Source organism: Sus scrofa, chromosome 1 (genome assembly GCF_054392235.1).
Source record: "Sus scrofa isolate SSC_HxYL_T2T_F1_AM1 chromosome 1, Sscrofa_HxYL_maternal_Yorkshire_Landrace_v2.0, whole genome shotgun sequence".
NCBI lineage: Eukaryota > Metazoa > Chordata > Mammalia > Artiodactyla > Suidae > Sus > Sus scrofa.
Genome location: NC_139383.1, coordinates 105811192 through 105838730, shown reverse-complemented (window position 1 = coordinate 105838730; position 27539 = coordinate 105811192). Strand labels below are relative to the sequence as shown.

General features: G+C 37.7%; 1 protein-coding gene and 1 long non-coding RNA gene across 24 annotated transcripts in view; one reads left to right on the top strand and one right to left on the bottom strand.

The window, feature by feature from the left end:
* Window positions 1–27539, top strand: part of PIAS2 (protein inhibitor of activated STAT 2) — a 103978-nt gene that overhangs the window by 11896 nt on the left and 64543 nt on the right. For 13 of the 23 annotated variants that reach the window (XR_014808346.1, XR_014808337.1, XR_014808338.1 and 10 more), the window contains exons 2-3: window positions 17802–18276; window positions 26253–26337. Coding sequence is in view for 9 of the 23 variants with exons in the window: in XM_021092679.2 (XP_020948338.1) it covers window positions 17802–18276; window positions 26253–26337 (560 nt within the window). In the remaining 14 variants the exon portion in view is untranslated. Of the gene's footprint in view, window positions 1–2259; window positions 2349–14617; window positions 15523–16226; window positions 18277–26252; window positions 26338–27539 lie in introns of those variants that run through there. The other 10 variants (XR_014808359.1, XR_014808352.1, XR_014808355.1 and 7 more) reach the window with 3 other exon arrangements.
* LOC146406269 (uncharacterized) lies at window positions 16165–22500 on the bottom strand. Its single transcript, XR_014808514.1, has 2 exons — window positions 20172–22500; window positions 16165–18993 (listed from the first exon to the last, which is right to left on the bottom strand). It is a non-coding gene; the product is annotated as an uncharacterized LOC146406269 (long non-coding RNA).

The window sequence follows — 27539 nt, the reverse complement described above, 5'->3', positions numbered from 1 at the left end:
CAGGGGTCAAACCCACATCCCTGTGGATACTAGTTGGGTTCATTAACAGTTGAGCCACAACGGGAACTCCCATCTTAGCCATTCTTGTTGGAAATTTTTGGTTTCCTTTTTTTCCCCACTACAGGTCTGTAGATCCCTTATCTACACTGCTGAAATCCAAACAACTCTGAAAATGCAAAACAACAACAGCAACAACAAAAAACTAACTTTGTGAACAAACTTAACCTGCATTGATATGATGCTATTTATAGTCTTTGTTGATGTCATGTAATGTGACTATTTAACACAGTATATTTCACTGTAGAAATTCTAGGAGAAACTTTGCTGAGACTTGAGGATGTTTGCATCTTCAATAACACTGGATAATGTCAGATTATTTTCCAAAAAGGATTGTAACAGTATTCGCTCTGCTTTTTGCTAAATACCCTTATCAGACTTTAATAGAAGTTTCTGCCAGGGAGTGTAAAGTATCATCTTTTAGTTTTCAGTTGTTTCCTTTTGCTGATGAGCTTGAGCATTTTTTACTGTGCTGATTAATGTGTTCTCTCTTCTGAGAGTCTATTCATGTCTTTTCTCCATCTTTGTAGTAGATTTTTTAAAAAAATTTTATTTCTTACTTATTTGTAATAGTTCTACAATTGGATCTATCTATACTTTCTGGACTCTGGTCTCTTAGTCTAATAGCACGATCACATAGTTTTAATTACTATAACTTTATACCAGCTTCCATAAAAACAAACTTCTTTTGCTGTGGGGCATACACATAGAAAGTACGCAGATCATGAAACTTTTCTGGATGAATTTTCTCAATATAACCATTTGTGGGTCAAGAAATAGAACATCACTAGCACCGTAGAGGCTTTCTTTGAGTCCTCTCCCAGTGACTAACCTCCTCCTCCTTGAAGATACCTACTGGCCAGATGTTAACATCTTAAATTAGTTTTGCCTGTTTTTTTGAACTTTATGCAAGTGGAACTTTCCAGTGTATATATTTTTTGTTTGACTTTTTTTTCCTTTCAATTTTGTTTACAAGATTTTCATCTATATTGTATGTAGTTGTGGTTTGTTCATTCCCTTCCACTATCAAAATTAGAGTTCCAGTTTCTCTTCATTCCTTTCTCATCTACGCTTTTAATTTTAGACCTTTGGTGGTTTTAATTTGCACTACTCTAGTGAATAATGATATTAGGCCCCTTTTAATATACTTATTAACCATTTGGATGTCTTTTGTGCGGTAGCTTGCCAAATCTTTTGCCCAGTTTTGTATTGAGCTGTCTTTTTTCATACTTACTCGTAGGATTTTATTGTGCATCCCAGATAGCAGGACTTGTAGGTTGTATTTTGCAATTATATTCTTGTTTTCCCAGCTCTTTAAGTATGTTCAAATTTGTTTGACTTTTCTCAACTTATCCATTGCACTTTTCCACTGGCAAATATCTCCAGGGGAGAAGATGCATCAGATGTTGAACTATGTTTTCTAGGCTTCCCTTCTTTCCACAATCTTGGTTCTTGCTGCCTTTATAGTGCCTCTTGCCTTCAAACAGATATTTTTATATTATGTTCAATTAAAAAAATTTTTCTCTCCTTTTCTTTTTGTCTTTTGTAAACTTTTTAGGGCCACACCTGCAGCATATGGAGGTTCCCACAATTTTTAAAATTTTCATAGAGAGGGTTGGTCTGAAACCATCTAGTCAGTCATTGAAGGACACAGATGTTGGCCTTGTGTTCTTCTTCAAGGAACTTCTTAGTGGTTTGCTCCTCCAGATAACTTTAGAATCATTTTTTAAAGTTATGTAAATGCACATACACAACCAGTTGGGATTTTGATGGGTCAATGCCTTGAATTTGTAAAGCAGTTTGAAGTGAACTAACATTTTGTTATTAAATAATATCTTAACCATGAACATGGCAATATCCATTTATTTAGGTCTTTTACAATGTCAATAAAGTTTTATAATTTTCTTCAACTAAACTATTGCAAATATTTTGTTAGTTTTATTTCTGGGTACGTTATTTTTGTGTCAGATCATTAATTGTATCTTTAAAAATTATATTTTCTGCCTTGCCTGGTGTGTAGAAGTACAATTTGACTTTGTTTAACAACCTTGCTGTCCTTCTAATTGTGATAAATTGTGTATAGAATTCTTTTGGATTTTCTGTGTAGACAGATCTGTCTGTGAATAATGACCTCTTTGTTTCCTCCTTTCCAATTCTTATGCTTTTTTTTCTTTCTTTTTCTTGTCTTAATGTGCTGGCTAGGATCTCCAGTACAATGTTGAATAGAAGCGGTGATGGGGGCATCCTGATCTTGTTCCTGATTTTAAAGGGAATGCTTTCAGAGTTTCACAGTTAAGTATGATGCTTGCTGTAGGTTTATTGTAGATAATCTTTTCAGGTTAAGGATGTTCTTTCTACTACTAGTTTGCTAATTAAAAAAAAAGAATGGATGTTGAATTTGATCAAAGCTTTTTTTTACATCTTTTGAGAGGATCATATATTTTTCTTCTGTAACCTATTAACATGAAATACATTGATTTTCTAATATTTAATACTTACATTTAATGCTTAGTATTAGTAATATATGTGTTCGAAGTATAAAGTCAACCCTAGTCTGTCCCTTTTTTACGTTATTGGACTCAGTTTGAATATAGTTAATGTAGGCGTTTTGCCTCTAATAATGAATATTGACCTATAATTTTTAAAAATTTCAGTTTTTCTTCCAGAGGAGTTTTTATAAGATTAGAATGATCTGTTTCCTGACTGGTAGAACTCCTTTGTAGAATTGTTACTGTTATTTTCTTTGTGGTACACTTCTTAATCACTGATTCAATTGCTTTGGTTATAGGATTGCTCATATTTTCAATTTTCAAACCAGTGTTGGTAGGTTAGACTTTGATAGAAAGTTGTCCATTTCATCTATATTCTTGAATTTATGGCATTACGTTGTTAATCTCTTATTTTGTAGTTAATGTCCTTTCTCTTTTTTTCAAATGCCTTTTTGTTTATGAGTTTTAAAAGCTAAAAGTGCCAAATTTCAAAAAATTTTTCAAAGACTCAAGTTTTTGTCTCTTTAATGCTCTTGAATGTATGCTCCCCCTATTAATTTCTGCTCTTAATTTCTTACGCTAATACTTTCTTTAGGTTTATTTCTGTTTTTCTTATTTCTTAAGTTGGATACCATGCTTATTTTCAGCATTTTAATAGGCACTTGAGACAGTGAATTTCTGTGTATTTGTTTTCTGTGCATCACACAAGGGATGCATTCTTTATGAGTTATTTAAAAGTTTTGTTTCCATGCATATTGAAATTCCTTTAGTTAATTAGGTTATTGATTTGTAATTGTGTTGTGGTTAGGCACAATGATCTGTATGATACAGAACTTTGAAATCTGTTGAGACTGGTCAGTTTTTTTGCATTTGAAGAGGATTTGTATTTTTCAGTTGTTGCAAAGTTTTGTATCTGTCCATTAGGCTTGTTAATTCTGTTGTTTAGATCTCATTGTTTTAGAGAGCAGATGTATGTTACTCTTTTACTAGAATTATTTTTTCAGTTTTTCTTGTAGTTTCTATCAGTTTCAAAATATATTTTAAAATTGTTACTAGTACATGAAAGTCTGAATTTATTGGGATTTCCCAGGGTGACACAGTGGAAATGAATCCAACTAGTATCCATGAGGATGCCGGTTTGATCCCTGGCTTTGCTCAATGGGTTGAGGATTCCACATTGCTGTGAGCTGTGGTGTAGGTCACAGATACGGTTTGAATCTCACGTTGCTGTTGCTGTGGCATATGCTGGCCCTGTAGCTCAGATTCCACCCCTAGCCTGGGAATTTCATATGCCACAGGTGTGCCCTGAAAAAGCAAAAAAAAAAAAAAAAAAGTAAATTTATTATATATTGCTGTTGAATTGAAACTTTTTACTCTGTGTAGTGACTCCTTGTTTTTAGTAATGCTTTTTGTATTGCATACTACTGTTTAGCATTAACATACCTATTATTTTTCTTTTGGTTAGCTAATTTCGCGTGATTTTTAAAATTCTCCTTCCCCCTACATTTTTGTGTTCTTTTATTTTAGTGTTATCTCTTGGGAATGTCATGCTATTGAATTAAAAAAAATTAATCTACTGTAATAGACTTGGTCTTTGTAATTTTTATTTTATTTTTTATTCTTTGGTTTTTTTTAGGGCCATACCTTGTGGCTATGGAGGTTCCCAGGCTGGGCCTACACCACAGCCACAGCAACACCAGATCCCAGCCGTGTCTGCAAACTTATATACCACAGCTCATGGCAACGCTGGATCCTTAACCCACTGAATGAGGCCAGGGATCAAACCTGCATCCTGTCCTCATGGATGCTAGTGTTTCTGCTGAGCCCTGATGGGAACTCCAGGACTTTGTAATTTTAAATTAAACTTTTTGTTAAGAAAACAGTGGGGGAGTTCCTGTTGTGGTTCAGCAGTTACCATGAGGATTGGGTGTTTGATCCTTGGCCTTGTCAGTGGGTTAAGGATCTGGTGTTGCTGTGAGCTCTGTGGTGTAGGCTACAGATGCAACTCAGATCCCCTGTAGCCGTGGCCACAAGCAGGCCAGCTAGGCTGGCAGCTGCAGCTCCAGCTCCAATTTGACCCCAAGCCTGGGAACTTCCATATGCCACAAGTGTGGCTCTAAAAAGCAAAAAATTAAATAAATAAATAAATAAATTGTGAATTCACTTATAGTTGTAAGAAGTAATACAACTTCTGTATTACATTGGAACTTTTTAATCTAGAGGTAACATCTTGTGAAACTGTAGTATAACATCACAACCAGAGTATTACTGGTATTGACAAAAGAAACAGACTGTTTCCATCACCATAAGGATCCCTCATATTATTTTTATAGCCATTCTCATTTCCTTTCCATCCCCTTAATCTCTGGGACAAACACATTTGTTCTTCATTTCCGTGATTTTATATTTTCAAAAATGTTACATACATGGGATCATTTATATACAGTTTGTCATCTTTTGGTTTTTTTTTTTCCCTCCACTCAGCATAATTCTCTGGAAATTCATCCAGGTTGTTAAATGTATCAGTAGTTCATCCTTTTTTAATTGCTGAGTAGAAGATATGGATTTGTTTAACCATTTACCTTTTGACCTAAGTTTTCATTTCTCTGGTATAAATGCCCAGGAGTACAGTTGCTGGGTTGTATGATTATTGAATATATAGTTTTTAAAGAATTTGCCAAACTGCTGGAAATGTATGAAGTGATCCACTTTCTGTGCATCCTTGCCAGCATTTGTTATCACTGGTTTTTTTTTTTTTTTGGTCTTTCTGCCTTTTCTAGGGCCGCTCTCGTGGCGTATGGAGGTTCCCAGGCTAGGGGTCTAAAGCAGCTGTAGCCGCTGGCCTACACCAGAGCCACAGCAACACGGGATCCGAGCCGCTTCTGTGACCTACACTGCAGCTCACAGCAATGCTGGATCCTTAACCCACTGAGAGAGGCCAGGGATCAAACATCATGGTTCCTAGCTGGATTCGTTAACCACTGAGCCACGACAGGAACTCCTGTTATCACTGTTTTTGATTTTAGCCATTCTGGTTTATATAGTGATATCTTAGGTTTTAATTTGTACTCCCCCAATGGCTAATGATACTGAATATATTTTCTTGTGCTTATTTTTCATCTGTATATCCCCATTGATGAAATGTCTCTTTGTATGTTTTGTCCTTTTTCCTAATTGGAATTTTTTTCTATTGAGTTTTCTATTCTAGATACTAGTCCTTTGTTACATATTTGTTACACAAATATTTCCTCCAAGCTTGTTGATTATCTTTTCATCTTTTTAATAGGGTCTTATAGAGCACAAGTTTTAAATTTTGTTGACGTTCACTATATTATCATTATTCCTTTTGTGGATCTTGCTCTGAGTGTCAAGTCTAAGAACTTAGCCCTAGATTTTGAAGATTTCTGTGTTTTTTTCCTAAAAGTTTTATAGCTTTATTCTCATATTTAAGTGTGTGATTCATTTGGAGTTACTCTAAAAAATGTGAGACTTAGGTGGAAGTTCTTTTTCCTATGAATGTGCAGTTGCTGCAGTACCAGTTGTTGAAACGCTGTCTTCATTGAGTTATTTTTGCACCTTTGTCAAAAACTATTTGGGCATATTTGTGCAGGTCTCTTTCTGGGTTCTCTGTTCTGTTCCATTACCTCTATATCTATCCCTCTGCTAATACTACAGTCTTGATTACTGAGCTGAGTTGTGAAATGGGATAGACTGATTCCTCTGTTCTTTTTCAAAATTGTTTCAGTTCTTCTAGTTCCTTTGTCTTTCCATGAAAATTTTAGAATAATCTCATGTATATCTATAAAAAGTTTTGGTGAGATTTTGGTAGGAATTGTGTTAAATATATATATCAGTCTAGAAAAAATTGATATTATTTGTTGTCTTCCAGTCCATGAAGAATCCATATATTTAGATCTTTTTAGACTTCTTTTATTAGTGTTTTGTAGTTTTCAGCATACAAGTCATATATGTGTTTTGTAATATTTTTGAACATATGTATTTTCATTTTCTGTGAAGTGATTATAAATAGTATTATGTTTTTAACTTGTTTCCACATGTTGTTTTTAAGTATATAGAGCTGTAATTGGTGTGTTGGTTTTGTATCCTATGACATTGCTGAACTCAGTTACTGTTAGTTCTAGCAGTTGTTTTGAAGGTTCATTGGGATCTCCAAATGCAGGCTGTTTTGTTTTTTTCTTTTCAACTTGTATGTCTTTTCTTTTTCTTTTCTTATTCCACTAGCTAGAATTTCCAGCACATTCTTACCTCATTCCCAGTTGTAGGGGGAAGGATTCAGTCTTTCACCATTAAGTATGTTAGCTCTAGATTTTTTGTAGTGTCAAGTTGAGGAGGTTCCCCTCCATTTCTAACTTTCTGAGAATTTTTTTTTTTATAGTGAGTGGGTGTTCAATTTGTCAAATGCTCTTTTTCTTCATTGCTGTATATGGTCGTATGATTTTCTTTTTTAGCTGTTAATATGGTGTACTTCATTGATTTCAAACATTGACCCAATCTTGTATCCCTGGAATAAAAACCTCACTTGGTCTTAGTGTTAATTCTTTTTATATGTATAGCTTAATTTTGTTTGCTAATACTTTATTTTAGTATCTTTATCTGTGAAGGATGTTGTTTTGTAGTATTATGTTTTTGTACTGTCTTTGATTTTGGTATCAGGGTAATGGCAGCTTCATAAAATGAATTTGGAAGTCTTCTCTCATATTTTGGAAGAAGTTTTGTAGACTTGATGTTAATTCTTCCTTAAATGTTGTGTGGGATTCTCCAGTAAAATGAACTGGGCGTGCTAATTCCCTTTTTTTTTTTTCTTTTTGAGTTTTATTTTATTTTATTTTTTTTGTCTTTTTGCCTTTTCTAGGGCCGTGACCACGGCATATGGAGGTTCCCAGTTCCCAGGCTAGGGGTCCAGTTGGAGCTACAGCAGCCGGCCTATGCCACAGCCACAGCAATGCCAGATCCGAGCCACATCTGCGACCTACACAGCTCACGGCAGTGCCAGATCCTTAACCCACTGAGCAAGGCCAGGGATCGAACCTGCAACCTCATGGTTCCTGGTTGGATTCGTTAACCACTGAGCCACGACGGGAACTCCTCTTTTTGAGTTTTAAAATTGAAAATTAAATTTACTGAATAGTTTGAGGGATATGCAAATTATCTATTTTATCTTGTGTAAGTTTTGGTAGTTTTTTCAAGGAATTGGTCCATTTCAACTAAGTTGCCAAATTCATGTGTATAGAGTTGTTCTTAGTTATCGTTTTTTTTTTTTTTTTTTTGTCTTTTTGTCTTTTTGTCTTTTGTTGTTGTTGCTATTTCTTGGGCCTCTCCCTCGGCATATGGAGGTTCCCAGGCTAGGGGTTGAATCGGAGCTGTAGCCACCGGCCTACGCCAGAGCCACAGCAACTCAGGATCCGAGCCGCGTCTGCAACCTTCACCACAGCTCATGGCAACGCCGGATCGTTAACCCACTGAGCAAGGGCAGGGACCGAACCCGCAATCTCATGGTTCCTAGTCGGATTCGTTAACCATTGTGCCACGACGGGAACTCCTTAGTTATCTTTTTGATGCTGTGCTTTCTGTGATGGTATCCCCTAATTTGCTGTTTTAATTGGAGCATTTATTTCATTTTTATTTGTTGGGATTGTTGATATATTTATTTATGCATTTTGTCTCCTCACCTGTTTTCTTAATGTCTTTTGGTTGTTTTTTTTCCCCTTCCCTCTTTTTCATGTTTTCACCATTTTACTAGTTGGGAAATTAGTACTGTTTTTTTTTTTTGCTTTTTCACAGACTCTTGAAGTTTTCTTGAATTTTCTCTTGAAACTCTAATATATGTATACAAATTACATATTCTTCATTTTCCGTAGAATGCCTTAAACTGCTTACTACTCTCCCAACTTACCTGTGTGCCATTTTGCCCAGCACTTCTGTTCTATCTTTTCTTAGCCTCACAGATTTCATTTTATAATTGTATCTAGTACATGTTTGTCTAAGCTAATTACCTCCCTCCCCAGGTTTGTCATTTTCTTTACCCATCATTTTACCTTAATACTTGTCTAGATTACTCTGGTTCAGCAGTGATGAGCTCTTACTTTCCCTTCAGTTTGTTAGGCATGCTTTCCTTCTCAGGATTTTTGTACCTACTGTGTCCTGTGCCTTGAAATGCTTTTCATCTGATAATCCTTTGGCTGCTTTGTTACTCCTTCACTTGCTTACTCAGTTACTTTTTCAAGGAGATCTTCCTTGTTTAAAATTGCAAATCCTCTATCTCTCCTTTGTTTCCGTTTCTCTTTTATTTTTGTCCATTGTATTCATTGTCATGAGCCATATTATATATTTCATTTAATTCTTTATTGTTAGTTTGATCTGTCAAGATTCCCTGGAATTTATTCTGTTTATAACTTAAGTTGGGGAGGTTGACATCTTTTCAGCTTTTTCTGTTTTTACCCAGTGACATATTCCTTAATTTATTCTGATTTAGTAAAAAAAAATTTTTTTTTTTTGTTTTCATGCTTTTTAATCGCTTCCGTGGGTAAAGCAAATAGTCAAGCATGCATTTTGTATTTTTTAAGATGTACAGGAATTTAAAAGGGAAAGCAATGCCAGGAAATTGAAATGCAGACATCACTGCATTATCTCGTTATCTCATAGAGGGCTCCGACAAGGCGTAGGTATTTGAATAGCATGCAGTTAACCAAAAGCTCACAGTTAATTTAACTTCCTGATAGTTTCGTATTCAGAATGAAATCTGCCAATAAAAACATATTGAAAATATTAAACAGGCAGTATTAGATAAGATTGCCCTCAAGAAAAATATTTTTTAATGTCCTGTAGTTTTGTGTGTTTTTTTTTCCCTTTTTGGCTGCCCCCATGGCATGCAAATGTTCCTGGGCCAGAGATCAAACTTTTGCCATAGCAGCAACCTGAGCCACAGCAGTGACAATACTGGCTTAGCCCACTGAACCACCAGGGAACTCCTGGGTTATTATATTTTAAATGTAGCTCTTGCAGGTTTTTTAAATTTATGCCTTTGTATTTTATATATCTTTTTTTATTTAGGTTCATTTTTAAAAATACTTTTTTTCCTGATAAGTCATTTGAAAACCTGTTTGACACAGAAATTTCAACAGATTTTGTTGACTTAATTATTATTGGGTCTAATTTATCAGACCCAATGGATTCTCTTATATTTTAAATATAAAAAGTCCTGTCATTTGAAAATTGTTGTTACTTTTAAAATTTTTATTGTCAAGATTTTTTGGAGTACTTTTTTTTTTCTTGTCTTTTTAGGGCGGCACCTTGGCATGTGGAAGTTCCCAGGCTAGGGGTCTAATTGATGCTGTAGCCACTGGCCTACGCCAGAGCCACAGCAACAGCAGATCCGATCTGCGTCTTCGACCTACACTGCAGCTCACTGCAATGCCGGATCCTTAACTCCTCCCTGAGTGAGGCGAGGGATTGAACCTTGATTCATTTCTGCCCAGCCATGATGGGTGCTCCTGGAATACTTTTAAATGACAAAGCATAATGTATGTTTTATAGGTCTTTGTGATCCAGTGTTTCATCTTTAAGTATATTGCTGTCTATTTCTGATAGATATGCTTTTTTATGTTAAGAGTTTCTGAAAAAGAAAAAAAAAAAGTTTCTGTTTACTGTTTATTAAGTTTTGTCAGGAATGGATAGGATTATATCAGATATGTTTTTAGCATTTTTTGAAGTAATCATATGGCTTTTTTTTTTGAACCAATAAGTTTTTTTATGTTGTTTTTCTTCTTTATCAATTTTCAGAATATTAATAAGTTGGTCTCCCAGTACTTTCAGTGATATTTTTTTAAGTGTCATTATGTACAGATGATTTTAATGTATTTGATGTGTTTGAATCTGATGCAGTTAACTCTTCGTTTTGCTGCTCAGATTGGCTTGTCTTGGGCTACTGGGTTGTTTTCTGTGTCCTTGGACAAGATTGCAGTCATCTTAGATAATTTATTTTATGGATAAAATGTTCTAGGCTCATCTTGTGCATTTTCTGCCCTAGACTTTCAGTTAGCCATTCCTCAAGGAGCTTGAGTTCCATTTGTGGGAAATGCTATTTATGTATTTATTTATTTATTTATTTTTCGGTCTTTTTGCTATTTCTTTGGGCCGCTCCCGCGGCATATGGAGATTCCCAGGCTAGGGGTCAAATCGGAGCTGGAGCCGCCGGCCTACACCAGAGCCACAGCAACGCTGGATCCGAGCCGCGTCTGCAACCTACACCACAGCTCAGGGCAACGCCGGATCGTTAACCCACCGAGCAAGGGCAGGGACCGAACCCTCAACTTCATGGTTCCTAGTTGGATTCGTTAACCACTGCGCCACGACGGGAACTCCGGAAATGCTATTTAGATCACAGTCTTTTTAATCTTAGCTTCAAACAAGTTGACATTTTTTTGTTTAATTAATATAGAATAGAAAAGTTGGGAAAGTAGTACAAATGCCATATCCCCCACAACCAGTTTTCCCTATTCAACGAACTTTTTATTATGGAAACATTCTAATTTAACAAAGGGAGAGAATTCCCCATGTACCCAATACCCAACTTCAGCAGTTATCAACTCTGGTCTTTTTTCTTGTATGTCCCTACCTACTCTCCCAAATGATTTTAAAGGAAATTTCATGTATTTTATAGTTTTATCCATAAATATTTCAGTATGTCACTATAAGGGCAGAAGTCATCTTAAGTAATTTATTAAATTTATGTTAAGTCATTTTTATTTTTGTAGATTAAACTATATTTGGGTACTTTGAGGGCATCTGTTTCTGTACTTTTCTTTTCTTTTTTTTTTTTTTTTTTTTTTTGTCTTTTTGCTATTTCTTTGGGCCGCTCCTGTGGCATATGGAGGTTTGCAGGCTAGGGGTCGAATCGGAGCTGGAGCCACCGGCCTACACCAGAGCCACAGCAACACGGGATCCGAGCCACATCTGCGACCTACACCACAGCACACGGCAACGCCGGAACGTTAACCCACCGAGCAAGGGCAGGGATCCAACCCGCAACCTCGTGGTTCCTAGTCGGATTCGTTAACCACTGCGCCACGACGGGAACTCCTGTTTCTGTACTCTTAAGAAACATTGATGTGTCCATAGTTCCTTTGTGGCCTAGTGGTTAATAACTCAGTTTGTCACTGCCACAGCTCAGGTTTGATTCTTGGCCTAGGAAATTCTTTATACAGCGGGCACATCACCTCCCCCCCCCCCAAAGAAACATTGGCGTGTTACAAAAAGATTCATTATCACCTGTTTTGGGAAATGAGAAAGAATAGGTAGTGCTCTGGGGGGTCCCCCGCTTTCATCAGGCTTTTGCATAAACTTTCAAAGTTGAATGAGTGGACTCCCCTGCTGAAGTTTTAAAACAATAATTGCCATATTTAAGAAATTTATGTTTTGTGTTCAACAGTTTTTTTCCATGTTTCTCTTCTAACATGTATTTAATTTTCTGACTCATATCCTCTTGCACAGTTTAAAGAACAGAATTCCATCTTTTCCTTCAAGATTTAGTAGAATTTATTAAGCTATCTTGGCTGGGCAGATACTTTTGGAAGTGGTCAGGGACAAAGATAATATACCTCTTGAATCAGATTGAGTAATTTATTTTTTTAGCAAATAACTGTTATCTGTATCTTTTTTTTTTTTTTTTTTTTTTTTTGCCATTGCTTTTTAGGACTGCACCCTCGGCATATGGAGGTTCCCAGGCTAGGGGTCAAATCAGAGCTACAGGGCCTGCCTACACCACAGCCACAGCACGCGGGATCCAAGCTGTGTCTTGATCTACACCACAGCTCACAGCAGTGCTGGATCCTTAACCCATTGAGCAAGGCCAGGGATTGAACCCGCAACCTCATGGTTACTAGTCAGGTTAGTTTTCACTGAGTGACAAGAGTAACTCCTTATCTGTATCTTTCATTTATTAGATTATAGAGGCATGTGCTGTTCTCTTTGTTTAAAGAAATTTGCTTAGTATTTGTGATCTTTTTGTTCCTTTTCTCATTCTCAGGACTGTATTTGTTTTCTTTTTTTTTTTGGTCCGACATTTCAGGCTTTTTGAATTTTGTTTTCTAAGTCAAGTTTTCTTTTTCTTTCTTTTTTTTTTCTTCTTTGTCTTTTTAGGGCCGCACCTGCAGCATATGGAGCTTCTTAGGCTAGGGGTCCAGTTACAGCCATAGCTGCTGGCCTACACCACAGCTCTTGGCAACGCCGGATTCTTAACCCACTGAGTGAAGCCAGGGATCGAACCTGCAACCTCATGGTTCCTAGTCGGATTTGTTAACCACTGAGCCACGACAAGAACTCCCCATGCCAAGTCTTTCAAATAAAAAGGGATTTTAGTTATAGGGAATACTGGATTTCACAGGAATACAGGGCTTGGAATTGGGGCCTCTTATGACTGCTGAAATTGGAATATCTAATTTGCCACATAGTTTCTCTTATGGCATCAGCTCAGTCACACATTAGATGTGTTGATTATATATCTGATGTTTTTTGAAATCAGCTTGTACTTACAAATGAAGGTACAGATTGTTTTAATGTTGTAACTGGGATAGGCAATGTTAATAACAGAAGTTGTCAGTTTCACTTGGCAGCTCCTCTCCTTTCCCCATATTATACATCATAGCAGATGGAGAATATACGAAATTGTATTGATCTTTACCATGACTTCTAACCTACCAGAGTGTCCTCAAATTCTGTGCTCTTTTTGGCAATTTTCTTTTTTTTTGTCTTTTTTTTTTTTTTTGTCTTTTTATCTTTCTAGGGCTGCTCCCGCAGCATATGGAGGTTCTCAGTCTAGGGGTCTAATCACAGCTATAGCCACTGCCCTATGCCAGAGCCACAGCACCTCGAGATCCGAGCCACATCTGCAGCCTACAGCACAGCTCACGGCACGCCAGATCCTTAACCCACTGAGCGAGGCAGGGATCGAACCCTTAACCTCCTGGTTCCTAGTCAGATTTGTTAGCCACTGAGCCACAATGGGAACTCCTCTTTTTGGCAGTTTTCATAGCACCTTCATCTTGCCTTCAGTTCTGTGTTTCAATTATTATATTGTTACAGCAGATACCCAGCAGCCCTGTGTGGCAGCGTATCAGCTCTGGCGACAGCCCCGTGGCTGTAGCGTACCAGCTCCAGCAGCTCTGTGGCTATAGTGGATCAGCTCTTTTACCCGGCGAGAAACCAAGCGAGCACTCGGAGAGTTGGAGAACTCAGGTTTATTACGCTGGCGGGCTCAGAGGAGATCGCTCTCCAGAGTCTGAGCCCGGAAGAAGGGTTTCACAAGGCTTTTATGGGCTATGTCTTCCGGGTCCAAGCTTGGCTAGTTGGACTGGAGTGACGTCAGGCAAGGTAGTAGATGCGGAAACAAATTTACAGAAGCAGATGCATGGGGGAGGACTGGTTGGGGCAGTTGGCTAGACTTTGCTTAGTCATCATGGCTGGGGTCTCTCCTTTCTACATTTTATTGGGATGTTTTCTCCTACAATATAAAGTCCTAGCTTTAACATTTTTAAGTAATTTTGTGTTCCTTACATTTGATAAAGAAAACTGTTGATTTAAAGTTAGTCTTATTTAGCTTTTCTTTTAGAAATCAGATTGTTGGGCATTCCCGTCGTGGCTCAGGGGTTAATGAATCCAACTAGGAACCATGAGGTTGCGGGTTCGATCCCTGGCCTTGCTCAGCGGGTTAAGGATCCGGTGTTGCCGTGAGCTGTAGTGTAGGTCGCAGACACGGCTTGGATCTGGTGTTGCTGTGGCTCTGGTGTAGGCTGGCAGCCATAGCTCCGATTCCACCCGTAGCCTGGGAACCTCCATATGCCGCGGAAGTGGCGAAAAAAAAAGTGGCCCTAGAAGTGGCAAAAAAAAAAAAAAAAAAAAAAATCAGATTGTTTATCTTTTTAAGAATCAGTTGTGCTAATATAATTCTCTGTAGTTTATGAATTTCCTTAAAGTCAGTTAGCAAATAGTTATTGAGAAATTCCTCCGCGTAGAGCATATAGCAGTTATAACTGAAGTATTAGAGAGCAGACTTTGGGAGGCATCAGGATAGTCTGGATAAAACGCACTTGAAAAAAAAATTGTACTGAAAAGGTAGACATATAGAGGTTGGTGGAAAACAATAGCTGAAATCCCTTCTTGGTAGTATTCATAGCATGCTCACCTTTCCTGGTGACTCTTGAAATTGGTTGAAGACAGAGTTAAATAAAGATAGGCATCACTTTAGGAAGTAGGATCCAATAAGGTTTGCCAATTACATAATTCGTAGAATCTGACTTAGTAAGCTCCTTAGAGAATATCTAATAGTAAAGCTAAATAAAGGAGCATTTTGTCGCTGTTGTCTTAAAATAGAATTGAAGACCAGCAAGTTGATGTGACTCTGCCAAGGTCCTAGTCTTGATGCCAGCACTTGACCTTCACCTACTGATTGCTGGTGTGAAGTTTTCCACAGGATACCACTGACTCTCAGAGCCATCCTCTGAGCAAGTGCCTGTCAGTGCTTTATCTTTGCAGCCTTTTGCAATGCAAAGACCTTCCTTTGCCCCTCCCCAAATCAAGGGATTTCTGTTTTGCTTCAGAATCCTGCGGTACTGCAGTCATAGTTGTTAGTCTTTCTCTATTTCTTCCTTTTCATTTGTATGTTTATAATAGCTATTAGACCAATTACATTCTTTGGTAAATAAAGCATTCTTTGCCAAATAAAGTTACCATTGGAAATAAGTAGTATGAGGCCTCCCAGAAATTCCTTTTTGAAAGTCAAGCTTAGGGTGACCTTGTGCTCTACTTTGTCATTCAAGTAAAAACAAGCATCCTTAAAATGAAGAATACTGGAAAATATAAGGAGGAAGAAGCAAAATAGTGAGTTCTGAGTTAGTTTGATTTCTTTGGAAGGAATCCCAGATAGCGTGTATCTTTTGTGACTGCCGTTGTTATTGTTAGTGTTCTCCATGTTTTAATGTCATTTATGCTACTGTAATGTAAGCAAATTTCAGTTGAGGTATCTTTTAGGATTGAGGACTTTGGGAAAGATGCATTGCATTTCTTGCTTGGGAGGAAACTTCCTGAAAAGTTGTCATAGTCGTCATAGTCCTTATTATGTATGAAACCTTGACTGTGACTGGTGTGTCATGAGATAGACCCCAGATTTTCTTGTTTTCCTTCTTCATTTTCCATAGCATAGGGCTAAGATAAATAAAATCTTCCACTTACACATGTGGGGAATGAAGCGAGTTAAAGTATAGTGATCTTGGTATTTGTGACATACGCTGCTATTAGAGTGTGATTTAGAGCCATACTGTCCAGTGTGGTAGCTACTAGCCACATGTGACTCCCTAAGCTCTTGAAATGGGTTAGTCTGAATTGAGTTATGCTCTCAGTATAAAATACACAGTGGATATTGAAGTCTTAGTATGAAAAATATCTCATGGGCATTTAAAAATGACTTTTTAAATCACAGAAATTGCTTACATGTTGAAATAATACTTTTGATATTTTGGGTTAAATAAAGCATATTATTCAAATTAATTTAAAATTTATTTTCATGTGGCTACTGGAAAATTTAGAATTATATAGATGGTTCCTGTTTCTTTCTTCCTTTTTTTTTTTTTTTTTTTTTTTTTAGGGCCGCACCTGCAGGATGTGGAGGTTCCCAGGCTAGGGATCTAATTGGAGCTGCAGCTGCCGGCCTACACCATAGCCACAGCAACGTGGGATCCGAGCTGCGTCTGCGACCTACACCAGAACTCAGGCAATGCCAGATCCATAACCCACTGAACGAGGCCAGGGATTGAACCCACATTCTCATGGATCCTAGTTGGGTTCATTAACTGCTGAGCCATGAAGGGAACTCCCTCTGGTCCCTGTTTCTATTGGATAGCTCTATCAAGAGTATAAAGTGGTTTGCTAGAATTACAACTTAATATTCTCTGACTTGTACAGTATGAAATTTGGAGACGTAGTATATGAAGTAGAATTATAATTCAGCATGTCCATGCAGATTACTCTGATTTATTTAAATTTATTTGCATTTTGGAAAACTAGCAAGTGTTCTCAACAACTATTTTAAAAGCCAGTCAGAGTTTTAACAGGTGCGCCTGGGCTGTCAGTGAAACTTGAAAGTGCAGAAGGGAAGATTATTGTGAATCACTGGCAACTGTAGGTACTGCTCCTCCATACTTAGCAGGTTGAAAAGGAATCCCAGCCAGCTGTAGGGTGTGCAACGCCAAGGGAGGGGACAGGGAAGGTCTCCCTAATGTCAGTTTCTGAAAGAGCTTTTGGTCAGATCCAGATCTTACTCTTTCTGGCCAGGTGATGCCTGTGTGGTACAGTTCACTCTGACCCCAGTGTAGTTTACCTCCACGTTCAGAGTTGACTGAAAGTGACTTGAGAGGGATTTATGAGGCAACAAGTGGTCGGAAGAATTTACTAGGTTTTGTTGAATAAATAGAAGGTGAGAACGTAAAGCAAGAACCACTTATGATCTTTTATGTCTGAGAACAAGTCGGTAGAGTGGCAAGGAGGGAATCTTGCCCTTTAAGATTTACAACCACTCATATTCTTTCTCTTCAAGGTGTTTTTCACATTGGATACTTGGCTGGGAATTTCAGTCAGTTTAGAAGTTTGCTAAATAAGATGGATGTGATTTTTAGCTTTAATACTTAAAAATATCCTACTGAAGTTATCTGTTCCTTAAGAATTGAATTGGGGTGAAAATTGGATTTTTGGATTACAATTCTGCCTTGATTTTGTAGATTTCCTGTTTAGTATCAGAAGTTACAGATAATAGGGTTGCAGAAACCTAATTTTTGTTTAGTTTATTGTGTTAATACTGTAACAGACATTACATTGTGTATTGATAGGGCTTAGTTTTGACGAGGAACATTTTCATTGGTTATAGATTTCATAGTCATAAAGCAAATATGGGTTAACACTTGAGCATAATCAGATAATGAGGTGGTTAATAGAAACCAATAGATCATAGTATACCAAAATTGAGTACAGCAAAACATAATTAACACGATAACTTGAAGTAATTGGGAGAGGGTATGGCTTTATAAAGAGTAACAATTTTAAGTAATATGTGAAAATGCTGGTTACTAGCACATGCCTGTGGATGAATGCTGGATAAAAAATCAGATTTTACAGTATGTTTTAGATAGGGTTTTTATAATGCTTGAGGCTGACTTGGCTTATATCCCTTTTTTTTTCCTTTCCTTTTAGAATATGGTTTCTAGTTTTAGGGTTTCTGAACTACAAGTGTTACTAGGCTTTGCTGGACGGAATAAAAGTGGACGCAAGCATGACCTCCTGATGAGGGCGCTGCATTTATTGAAGAGCGGCTGCAGCCCTGCGGTTCAGATTAAAATCCGAGAACTGTATAGACGCCGATACCCACGGACTCTTGAAGGCCTTTCTGATTTATCCACAATCAAATCATCGGTCTTCAGTTTGGATGGTAGCTCATCGCCTGTAGAACCTGACTTGGCTGTGGCTGGAATCCACTCGTTGCCTTCCACTTCAGTTACACCTCACTCACCGCCCTCTCCTGTTGGTTCAGTGCTGCTTCAAGATACTAAACCCACCTTTGAGATGCAGCAGCCATCTCCCCCAATTCCTCCTGTCCATCCTGACGTGCAGTTAAAAAACTTGCCCTTTTATGATGTCCTTGATGTTCTTATCAAGCCCACAAGTTTAGGTAAGTGGTAGAGAAATCAGTTTCTTCTGGACAAGCGAGTAAATAAAGCAAGAGGCCTTCAACTATTAATGGTTTGCTATTAATAGTATAAAATTGAGGCATTAAAATGCCAAATGTCTAAATGTATAGATTTAAAAAAATTGGGAGTTCCCATCATGGCTTAGTGGTTAACGAACCCAACTAGCATCCATGAGGGCCAGGGTTCAATCCCTGGTGTTGCTCCGTTGGTTAAGGATCAGGTGTTGCTGTTAGCTGTGGTATAGGTGGCAGACGTGGCTCAGATCTGGTGTGGCTGTGGCTGTGGCTGGCGGCTGTAGCTCTGATTAGACCCCTATCCTGGGAACTTCCATGTGCCATAGGTGCGGCCATAAAAAGACCCAAAAAAAAAAAAAAAAAAAAAAAAAAAAGGCAACCATGACAGAAATCTAATATAAAACTTTTATTGATCAAGCTTTCTTTTTATAGCTTAGAACTCAAATTGCTTCTGTGTGTTTATGGACAGATGCAAATCTTATTTATTGCCTATGATTTCCACCTTTTGATACTTTTGATATTTTTACAAAAAGACTTAGTTTCTGTTTAACAGTTTCTGCTTTTAAACTGTTTTCCTAAGAAATAATCCTTTTATACTTTTTCCTAAAGTGACAGCGTTTGAGACATGCTTTATTTTTTATTTATTTATTTATTTTTGTCTTTTTGTCTTTTCTAGGGCTGCACCTGCAACATATGGAGGTTCCCAGGTTAGGGGTCTAATTGGAGTTGTAGCCACCAGCCTGTGCCACAGCCACAGCAATGCAGGATCTCAACTGCATCTGTGACCTACACCACAGCTTATGGCAATGCCAGATTCTTAACCCACTGAGCGAGGCCAGGGATCGAACCTGCAACCTCATGGTTCCTAGTTGGATTCATTTCCACTAAGCCACAATGGGAACTTCACTTGATACATGTTTTAATAGCCATTGCTCAGAAAATGTAATAAGTTTTATGTTAGTAGATTTTGATACATGTGACTTTAACAAATTTTTACCTAGGTTGATGACTTCTGTGTTGTAATGACATAATTTCTTACTGTCTAATGAAACTATTTACAGAAGTATTTGAAGAAGAACCCTTTTGTTTCAAGTCATTTGAAAACTCTCAAGTCTGTCAGCATACTTTCTTGGTTTTGTATAGGATTATACTTGTACACTGTGGTTGAGCTAGAAGGAAGTTTTAAGGGAGCAAGGCTGAGTAATGGGGTCAGTCAGTATGGCCTGATGGCTGTGCCTATCCCAGTCCCTTTCTCCTTGCTTTGTTTTTGTTGAGCAAAACTGAGCCAGGCAGGTACAGCACTGCATTTTATGCCTTCATTACATTCATTCTGAAGTAAAGGTTCTGTGTTTGTTTGCATTTTATTATTTGTACAAAGCCCTGTGAGCTGAATTACTGCATCAAAGAATGAGAACTCTTGAAACATATTGCTAGTTTCCAGAATAGCTGTGTGAGTTTAAATTCCACAAAGTGTGTTTAAGTGCCACAAAGTGAGAAAATTTTTCTAATTGCGCTCTGACTTCCTGCGTTTATTGATCTTTGCAATTTCGATAGATGAAAACTTGTATCTTGTTTAGATTTTTTATTTATTTAGATATTTTTTAGATTTTTAAAAAATTAGTAATAGGAGCAAACATTTGAAATGTTTATTACCTGGAGTTCCTGTTGTGGCGCAGTGGTTAACTAATCCGACTAAGAACCATGAGGTTGTGGGTTCAATCCCTGCCCTTGCTCAGTGGGTTAACGATCCGGTGTTGTCGTGAGCTGTGGTGTAGGTCGCAGACACAGCTCGGATCCTGCGTTGCTGTGGCTCTGGCGTAGGCTGGCAGCTACAGCTCCAATTGGACCCCTAGCCTGGGAACCTCCGTATGCCGCGGGAGCGGCCCAAGAAATGGCAAAAAGACAAAAATAAATAAGTACAAATTTATAAAAAAAATAGGAGTTCCCGTCGTGGCGCAGTGGTTAACGAATCCGACTAGGAACCATGAGGTTGCGGGTTCGGTCCCTGCCCTTGCTCAGTGGGTTAAGGATCCGGCGTTGCCGTGAGCTGTGGTGTAGGTTGCAGACGTGGCTCGGATCCTGCGTTGCTGTGGCTCTGGCGTAGGCCGGTGGCTACAGCTCCGATTCAACCCCTAGCCTGGGAACCTCCATATGCCGCGGGAGCAGCCCAAGAAATAGCAACAACAACAACAAAAGACAAAAAGGCAAAAAAGTAAAAAAAAAAAAATAAATAAATAAAATGTTTATTACCCAGTTGCTTTTCCTTTACAATTTTACTTTCATTTTTTACTTTTTTTTTTAAATTGGTTCATTTATCTGGTTAAAGTGACTCCATAATGCATTTCTTAATTTTTCCCCATTTTTTGTGGTTTTTGGTTGATACCAGTGTACAGTATCATGGCTCATTCCCGTGTTTCTTAGAGATTATTGCAAATTTATTTCTCTGTATGTGTTTTCAGAAAGATTCAGACCAGTAATGTGCTTAGGTGACCCTACCTCATGGAACTCCTCAGGAATATGGCTAAGGCAGGACTGAGAATAAGAGGCTGTGTGGGCTCCTGGTTACAGTGGGAGGTGTTTCAGAGCCAGGTTGAGTGCCTAGAAGGAAGATGACTGCTGATGGAGAGAAGATGCAGCAAGAGATACAGCAGCTTCTTCTCTGCTCCTTATTAGGATCATGGTGTGCTAGTGAACTCTGAAGAGGCTTTGTTTTTTTCTTTCCATACTTTCCTTTGTTCAGAAGTAGAAATAGGAATTTTCTTACTTGTCTGTATTCATCATAGAGTTTCTCTTTCGTTAACTTTGAGAAGGTTGAAGGAAAGTAGTAGGCCTTTGATAAGTTTACTAAAATAAAACTTGTGTCTCTCATTTGGCTTAAATAAGATAAGGTTGGAGAGTGTTGAAGAGTGGTTAAGAAATACCTGCCTTTTGCTTATCGTTTACATTAGACTGTAAGAAGTACATATAATCTCAGGGCTTATAAAGTAACCTTTTTATCCTGAGCTAAAAAATTGTTGATTCAGAAGTTCCTGTTATGGCGCCATAGTAACAAACCTGGTTATTATCCGTGAAGATGCGGTTTCGATCCCTAGCCCTGCTCAGTGGGTTAAGGTCTGGCGCTGCTGTGAGCCATGACGTAGGTGGCAGACATGGCTTGGATCAAGCGTTCCTGTGGCGTAAGGTGCCTACTGCTCTGATTCAGCCCCTAGCCTGGGGACTTACATATCTACAAGTGTGGCCCCAAAAAAAGCAAAAAAAAAAAAAAAAAATTGATTAATACATGTTTTTCAAGAGTCCTGCCTATCATTGTTTTTATAAACTTTATAAACTGATTCTTGTTTTCAAACAAGGCTTAAACATTTCCTTATCCTGTCTTCCCAAAAAAGAAAAAAGGAGTTTTCTTAATGTTTATAGCCTTATTATTTGGGATTGATAAAACAGTGATCTAAGAAAGGCTACTTAAGACTTTAAAGTAGAAAGTTAAAAAATCAGCATAATACCATATAGTCTGTCAAATAAAAGCGGAAAAATCTAATCATTTCCAGTAACGACTTGACTTGAAAATTTTTAGTGCCATAATGTCTGAGGCAATGTAATGACATTCAGAATTGCCTTAATTTTTAAATGATTTGGTTATAATTATGTTGAAAATACTTATAAAAGTAAAAATTATGGGTAAATTCACCTCTTTGGAACACTCTTATGGAGAAACCGATTTACATTTGGGATCCGAGAATTAGGAAGCCTCAGAAGTTGAAAGAGATAACAGGAGTTCCCATCATGGGTCAGCGGCAATGAACCCAATGATGAATGAATGAACCCCTCATAGTATCCATGAGGATGCAGGTTCAATCCCCGGCCTCGCTCAGTGGGTTAAGGATCTGGCATTGCTGTGACTGGGATGTAAACTGGCACCTACAGATCTGATTTGACCCCTAGCCTGGGAACTTCCATATACCAAGGGTATAGCCCTTAAAAAAAAAAAGAAAGAGATAACAAATCTATATTTCAGAGTACACATTCTTGACGTCTGTGGGCCATTGTGTTGGCCACTATATATTCTTGATTTAATATATAGTTGATTAGATGATTTTTAAGCCATCAGTACATGGTTAAGCAGGAATTATTTAACAACACAGGAGAGACTGGAAAAACCCTGGTAGAAAAAAAACAGAAACAAAAAATAAAAAATGTCCTTCCAGAACCTCTTGGGAATATTGAAACCAGTAGCCCTTTAGGGAATTACTGTTACAGCAAGATGCATATACTGATGCTAAATAAAACCCCCAAACAACCACAATGACTGTATTCTACTTAAGAAGATACTATTATATAGTTTTGAGTTTTGGTATTATTTCCATTCAAATGGTTTAAATAAAAATATTTTAGCATTTAAATTGACACATGGTGGCATCTAGAAAACGTGAGTGTACACAATAATACTAAACGAGGTGCTCTGTAGCTGAGGCTTTACTATTAACAAAAGGGTAATTCATTTGTAACCTCATTTATTACGCAGCTAGAGTCATATCACTAATTGTTTCTTTGCATGTTGTCTCTCTTTTCTGTTCCCCTTCATTAAAAAAGCTTTTTCCAACTGTAGAGCCACTTCAGCACATTTCTAATGGAAGGGAGGACATTTTTCTGCTTAGATCCACTGTGAAAAGCGTCCTCTGGAATTCTGCACTGTGGCAGTCTTTCTTAACTGTATTTCTTAGAAATGTGTTACAAATCTGTGGATTGTAGTAGATCAGTTATTTTGTAGGTGTACCTTAACTGAACCAGTATTCTGTTGCTATACATTTTTAGTGAGTTTCAGTTTTATTATGTATTCAGAAGTATTTTAGTATATAACATGTCTTGGGCACTGTTCTTGAACTCCTACAGACATTACTACTGTGAGCATTTTTGCATGTGTTACTGAATACCTGCATGCATATTTATGAAATACAAATGCCTAGATAGGAATTTGTTGGGTCAGGACTACGGGTGTTTAATATTTTGATGATTCAGCTTTTGTAGGGAAATTTGGCAGTTGCTTCAAAGGCATTGTACTTATTTATTTTTTTACGGCTGCACCTGTGGCATATAGAAGTTTCCAGGCTAGGGAGTCGAATCTGAGCTGCAGCTGCAGGCCTCTGCTACAGCCATAGCAACACTGGATCCAAGCTGCGTCTGCAACCTACAGTGCACCTTGAGTCAATGCTGGATCCCTAACCCACTGAGTCAGGCCAGGGATGGAACCTTCGTCTTCACAGAGACTACGTCGGGTTCTTAACCCACTGAGCCATAGTGGGAACGCCTCCAATTTATACTCCCAATGATGTATGAATGTATTATTTTCCCTACATGTCATCAAATTGTATTATTGGTCTTTTAATATTTGCTACTCTGATAGGTGAAAAATTAATGAGCGTCAATATTTTTTCACATCCTTAAATTCCTGAATATTCGGATATATTCATTAAGCCTCTGGGTACAGTTAAACAGGTTTAAAGTGATATGCACATTAATGTAAAGCCATTGAAATAGACTCTTACTTCCAGGGAGAAATTCGGACACTATATGTTTTATTTCTGTTAATTCAGTTAACAAGAGTATAATGATTTAATTTGGATACAGTCAGTCTAATGGAGAAGTTGGAGGATGGGATGGGCTTTAGGAAGTTTGCTATTTAGTTGGGGAGATAATGTTATCATGAGAAGAAAGTAGCAAGTAGTTACATGCCCTTATGATGAAGCCCTATAACTTATGAAACTAAAGCTCAAATATTATATTGACCTAATGAAGGTGAAAAGTCTTAATTAAGACTTTTTGGAGTAGGAGTGAGGCCTGAGTCAACTTTGAAGGATGAATGTGTCTGCTTTGAATTGATTACATTTATAGGAGAGTTAAATATCAAGAAAGAGGAGAACTGTGGGTAGCCTCAGGACTAGAAATAAAAATGGTACAGTTATGAGTAAGACTTGGGGAGACATTGGAATTGTAGGAAAGAGTTGAAGCTGCTGTATGGAGGGTCTTACAGTTAAAGGAGTTTAGACTTGGTTCATTCAAAGATCGGACACTGCTTAGCATTTTTGAGCTGAAGATGATGGTGAAAGTGATGCTGAGGATGACAGGCTTTGCACTTGTGTTCTGATAGAAGACCGGCAGAGGGGCAGGGTTGCTTCTTCATTTGTGTAAGGTATTAATAGTTTTTTTTTTTTAAATTAAAATTTTTTTTTTATTAATAGGTTTTGAGTAGGGTGGTGGTAGTAAAAATGGAGAGCAAGCAGCCAAAGAAAATGTAATGCCTAACTGGATATAGGGGGTAAAGATGAGACTTGAGATAAATGAAATGAATGATTTCTAATGATCGAACAATTGTTAATGATTCTCTTCTTTCATAATTCTGAATTAAAGTCACTGTTTTACAAAAAGTGTGAAACCTCAATACTCTACCTTCCCCAAATGATTTTTGCAGCTGTTGTACAGGGAAAAAAAATATTTTAGTATTAAATGTCGCTGTTTTTGGTCTTTTTAGGGCTGCACCTGCGGCATATGAAAGTTCCCAGGCTAGAGGTCGAATCAGAGCTGCAGCTGCCACAGCCATGCCAGATCTGAGCCGTGTCTGTGACTTGCGATGCAGCTTGCGGCTACAATGGATCTTTTAACCCACTGAGCGAGGCAGGGATTGAACCCTCATCCTCATGGATAATAATTGGGTTCTTAACCCTCTGAGCCACAGTGGGAATTCCTTATTGATGATTATTAATAGTGATTTTTTCTGAATAGATAAAATTCTTTCAGATGATTCAAGTTGGCTATATTCTGTTTAAATCTCATAAAATTAGGGAGATTTTGGAACTAGGAGGATAGTCATTTTTAAATGTTCACATAAAGCAATGCTCAAAGACAACTAAAAACTTGAATATTGAAATATAGACACATATTCAGTCAAGTGTTTATTGAAAGCATTTATTGTTTTTTTTTTGTTTGTTTGTTTGTTTTTTTGTCTTTTTGCTATTTCTTGGGCCGCTCCTGCGGCATATGGAGATTCCCAGGCTAGGGGTCCAATCGGAGCTGTAGCCCCCGGCCTGCGCCAGAGTCACAGCAATGCAGGATCCGAGCTGCGTCTGCAACCTACACCACAGCTCACGGCAACGCCGGATCATTAACCCACTGAGCAAGGGCAGGGACCGAACCCGCAACCTCATGGTTCCTAGTCGGATTTGTTAACCACTGCGCCACAACAGGAACTCCCCAGCATTTATTGTTTTAATGAATACTAGAACATCATTGAATAATGGGTCAGTGTAAATCTGTTAAAGTTCTTTGAGAAGAAAATAATTTCCGTTTTTTAATAATATTCTGAGGGATGACTTCATTAGGTAATCTTTTTAAAGTAGATGTTCTTCTATATAGAAATAATTATTTTGTATCTTAATAACTATCAACTCAGAAGTGCGTTTTAAATTTTCTCTTATATGAATGTTCTATGTAATTGAATATAAAGCATTGAAAACACGACACAGCAAAGAAAGAAAGAAAAGAACCGAACAGAAAACACAAAAGACACGTGAACCTTGGATAGAATTCTCCTGGGGGAGTTTTCAACTTCTTCAGATTTTTCGTTAGGTGATAATATAGTCAGGATGAAATGTAATTTTTTTTTTAAAAAAAAAAAAAGGAAAATGTAATCTCCAAGGGTTGTATTATATTTTTACTGTAATTAGTGTTAGAATAAAGAGTGATAAATGCTTAAAATTGAACCTCCTTTAGAGTGATTTTACTGTCATAATTCCAAGATGAATCTTAGCTGAGTACTTTATTTTGGCATATTTAAACGATAAAAATTTCAGAATTTGGCAGGCTCTTTATCACAAGTGCTTGGTTATTGCAGGTTTTTATATCCTTGGATTTGTTATTGGAACATTATCTTTCTTTTTTTTTCTCTTCCCCAGTTCAAAGCAGTATTCAGCGATTTCAAGAGAAGTTTTTTATTTTTGCTCTGACACCTCAACAAGTTAGAGAGATATGCATATCCAGGTAAGAGGAATATTTGGTCTGTATTTCTCCAGAATGTTGGAATATTAGTCTGCCAAGGCTGCCATAACAAAGTACCATAGACTAGGTGGCTTAATCAACCGAAATTTATTTTCTCATAAATCATGAGGCTTGATGTCCAAGACTAGGGTGTTGACAGATGTGGTTTCTTCTGAGGCCTCCTTGGCTCGCTGATAGCTGCCACCTTGCTCTGTGTACTCATACGGCTTTTCCTCTGTGTGCCTGTGTATTCCTGGTATCTTTTCCTCTTATATAAGGACACCAGTCATAGTGGATTAAGGCCCCATCCTTATGACCTCATTTAATCTTAATTACCTCTTAATTACCTAATTAAGCCCCCATCTCCACAAACAGTCGCATTGGGGATTAGGACTTTGGCATATGAATTTTGGGAGGACATAATTCAATCTTTGATAGTTGGGCCATTTCTCCTTAAGAAGGATAGTATAATTTGACAGAGGTTTTAGCTAAATATGTAACAAATATTCTGTATTAGAAAAAGATTTTAACTTTTGAATAAAACCCCTTTGAATTGTTTGTTGTCACATTTGGCAGTAATTTTTTTTTTTTTCTTCTTTTTCCCTTTTCTAGGGCCGCTCCCGCGGCATATGGAGGTTCCCAGGCTAGGGGTCCAATCGGAGCCATAGCCGCCAGCCTACGCCAGAGCCGCAGCAATGCTGCGTCTGCAACCTACACCACAGCTCACGGCAACGCTGGGTCCTTAACCCACTGAGCAAGGCCAGGGATCGGGGATCGAACCTGCCACCTCATGGTTCCTAGTCGATTCATTAACCACTGCACCACGACAGGAACTCCTGGCAGTAATTTTTTTAAGTGAAAATTTTATTCCAAATATAACAACATAAAAAGAGAGCTTGTGAGAATAGCCCAAAGATAGGATGACCATAAATGTTATTATCATCCCAACAGAGGCATTTTTAGAGTGAAAGTGCTTTGTGTCTAATAAATAGTTTGTAAATGTTGTTCTCAAACAAGGGATCATCAGTGAATAACAAAACAACAATAATGATACGATTTTAGATATACAGTATACTTTTTAGTTTATTTTTATTTAGTTTATTTGTTAGTTGGATTTATTAACTGTGTCCAAGATCGAAAGTACCTCCAATTTATAAAAACTTGCTGCAGTGTCTTGCCCCTGGTGAACTTGAACTGTATCTATT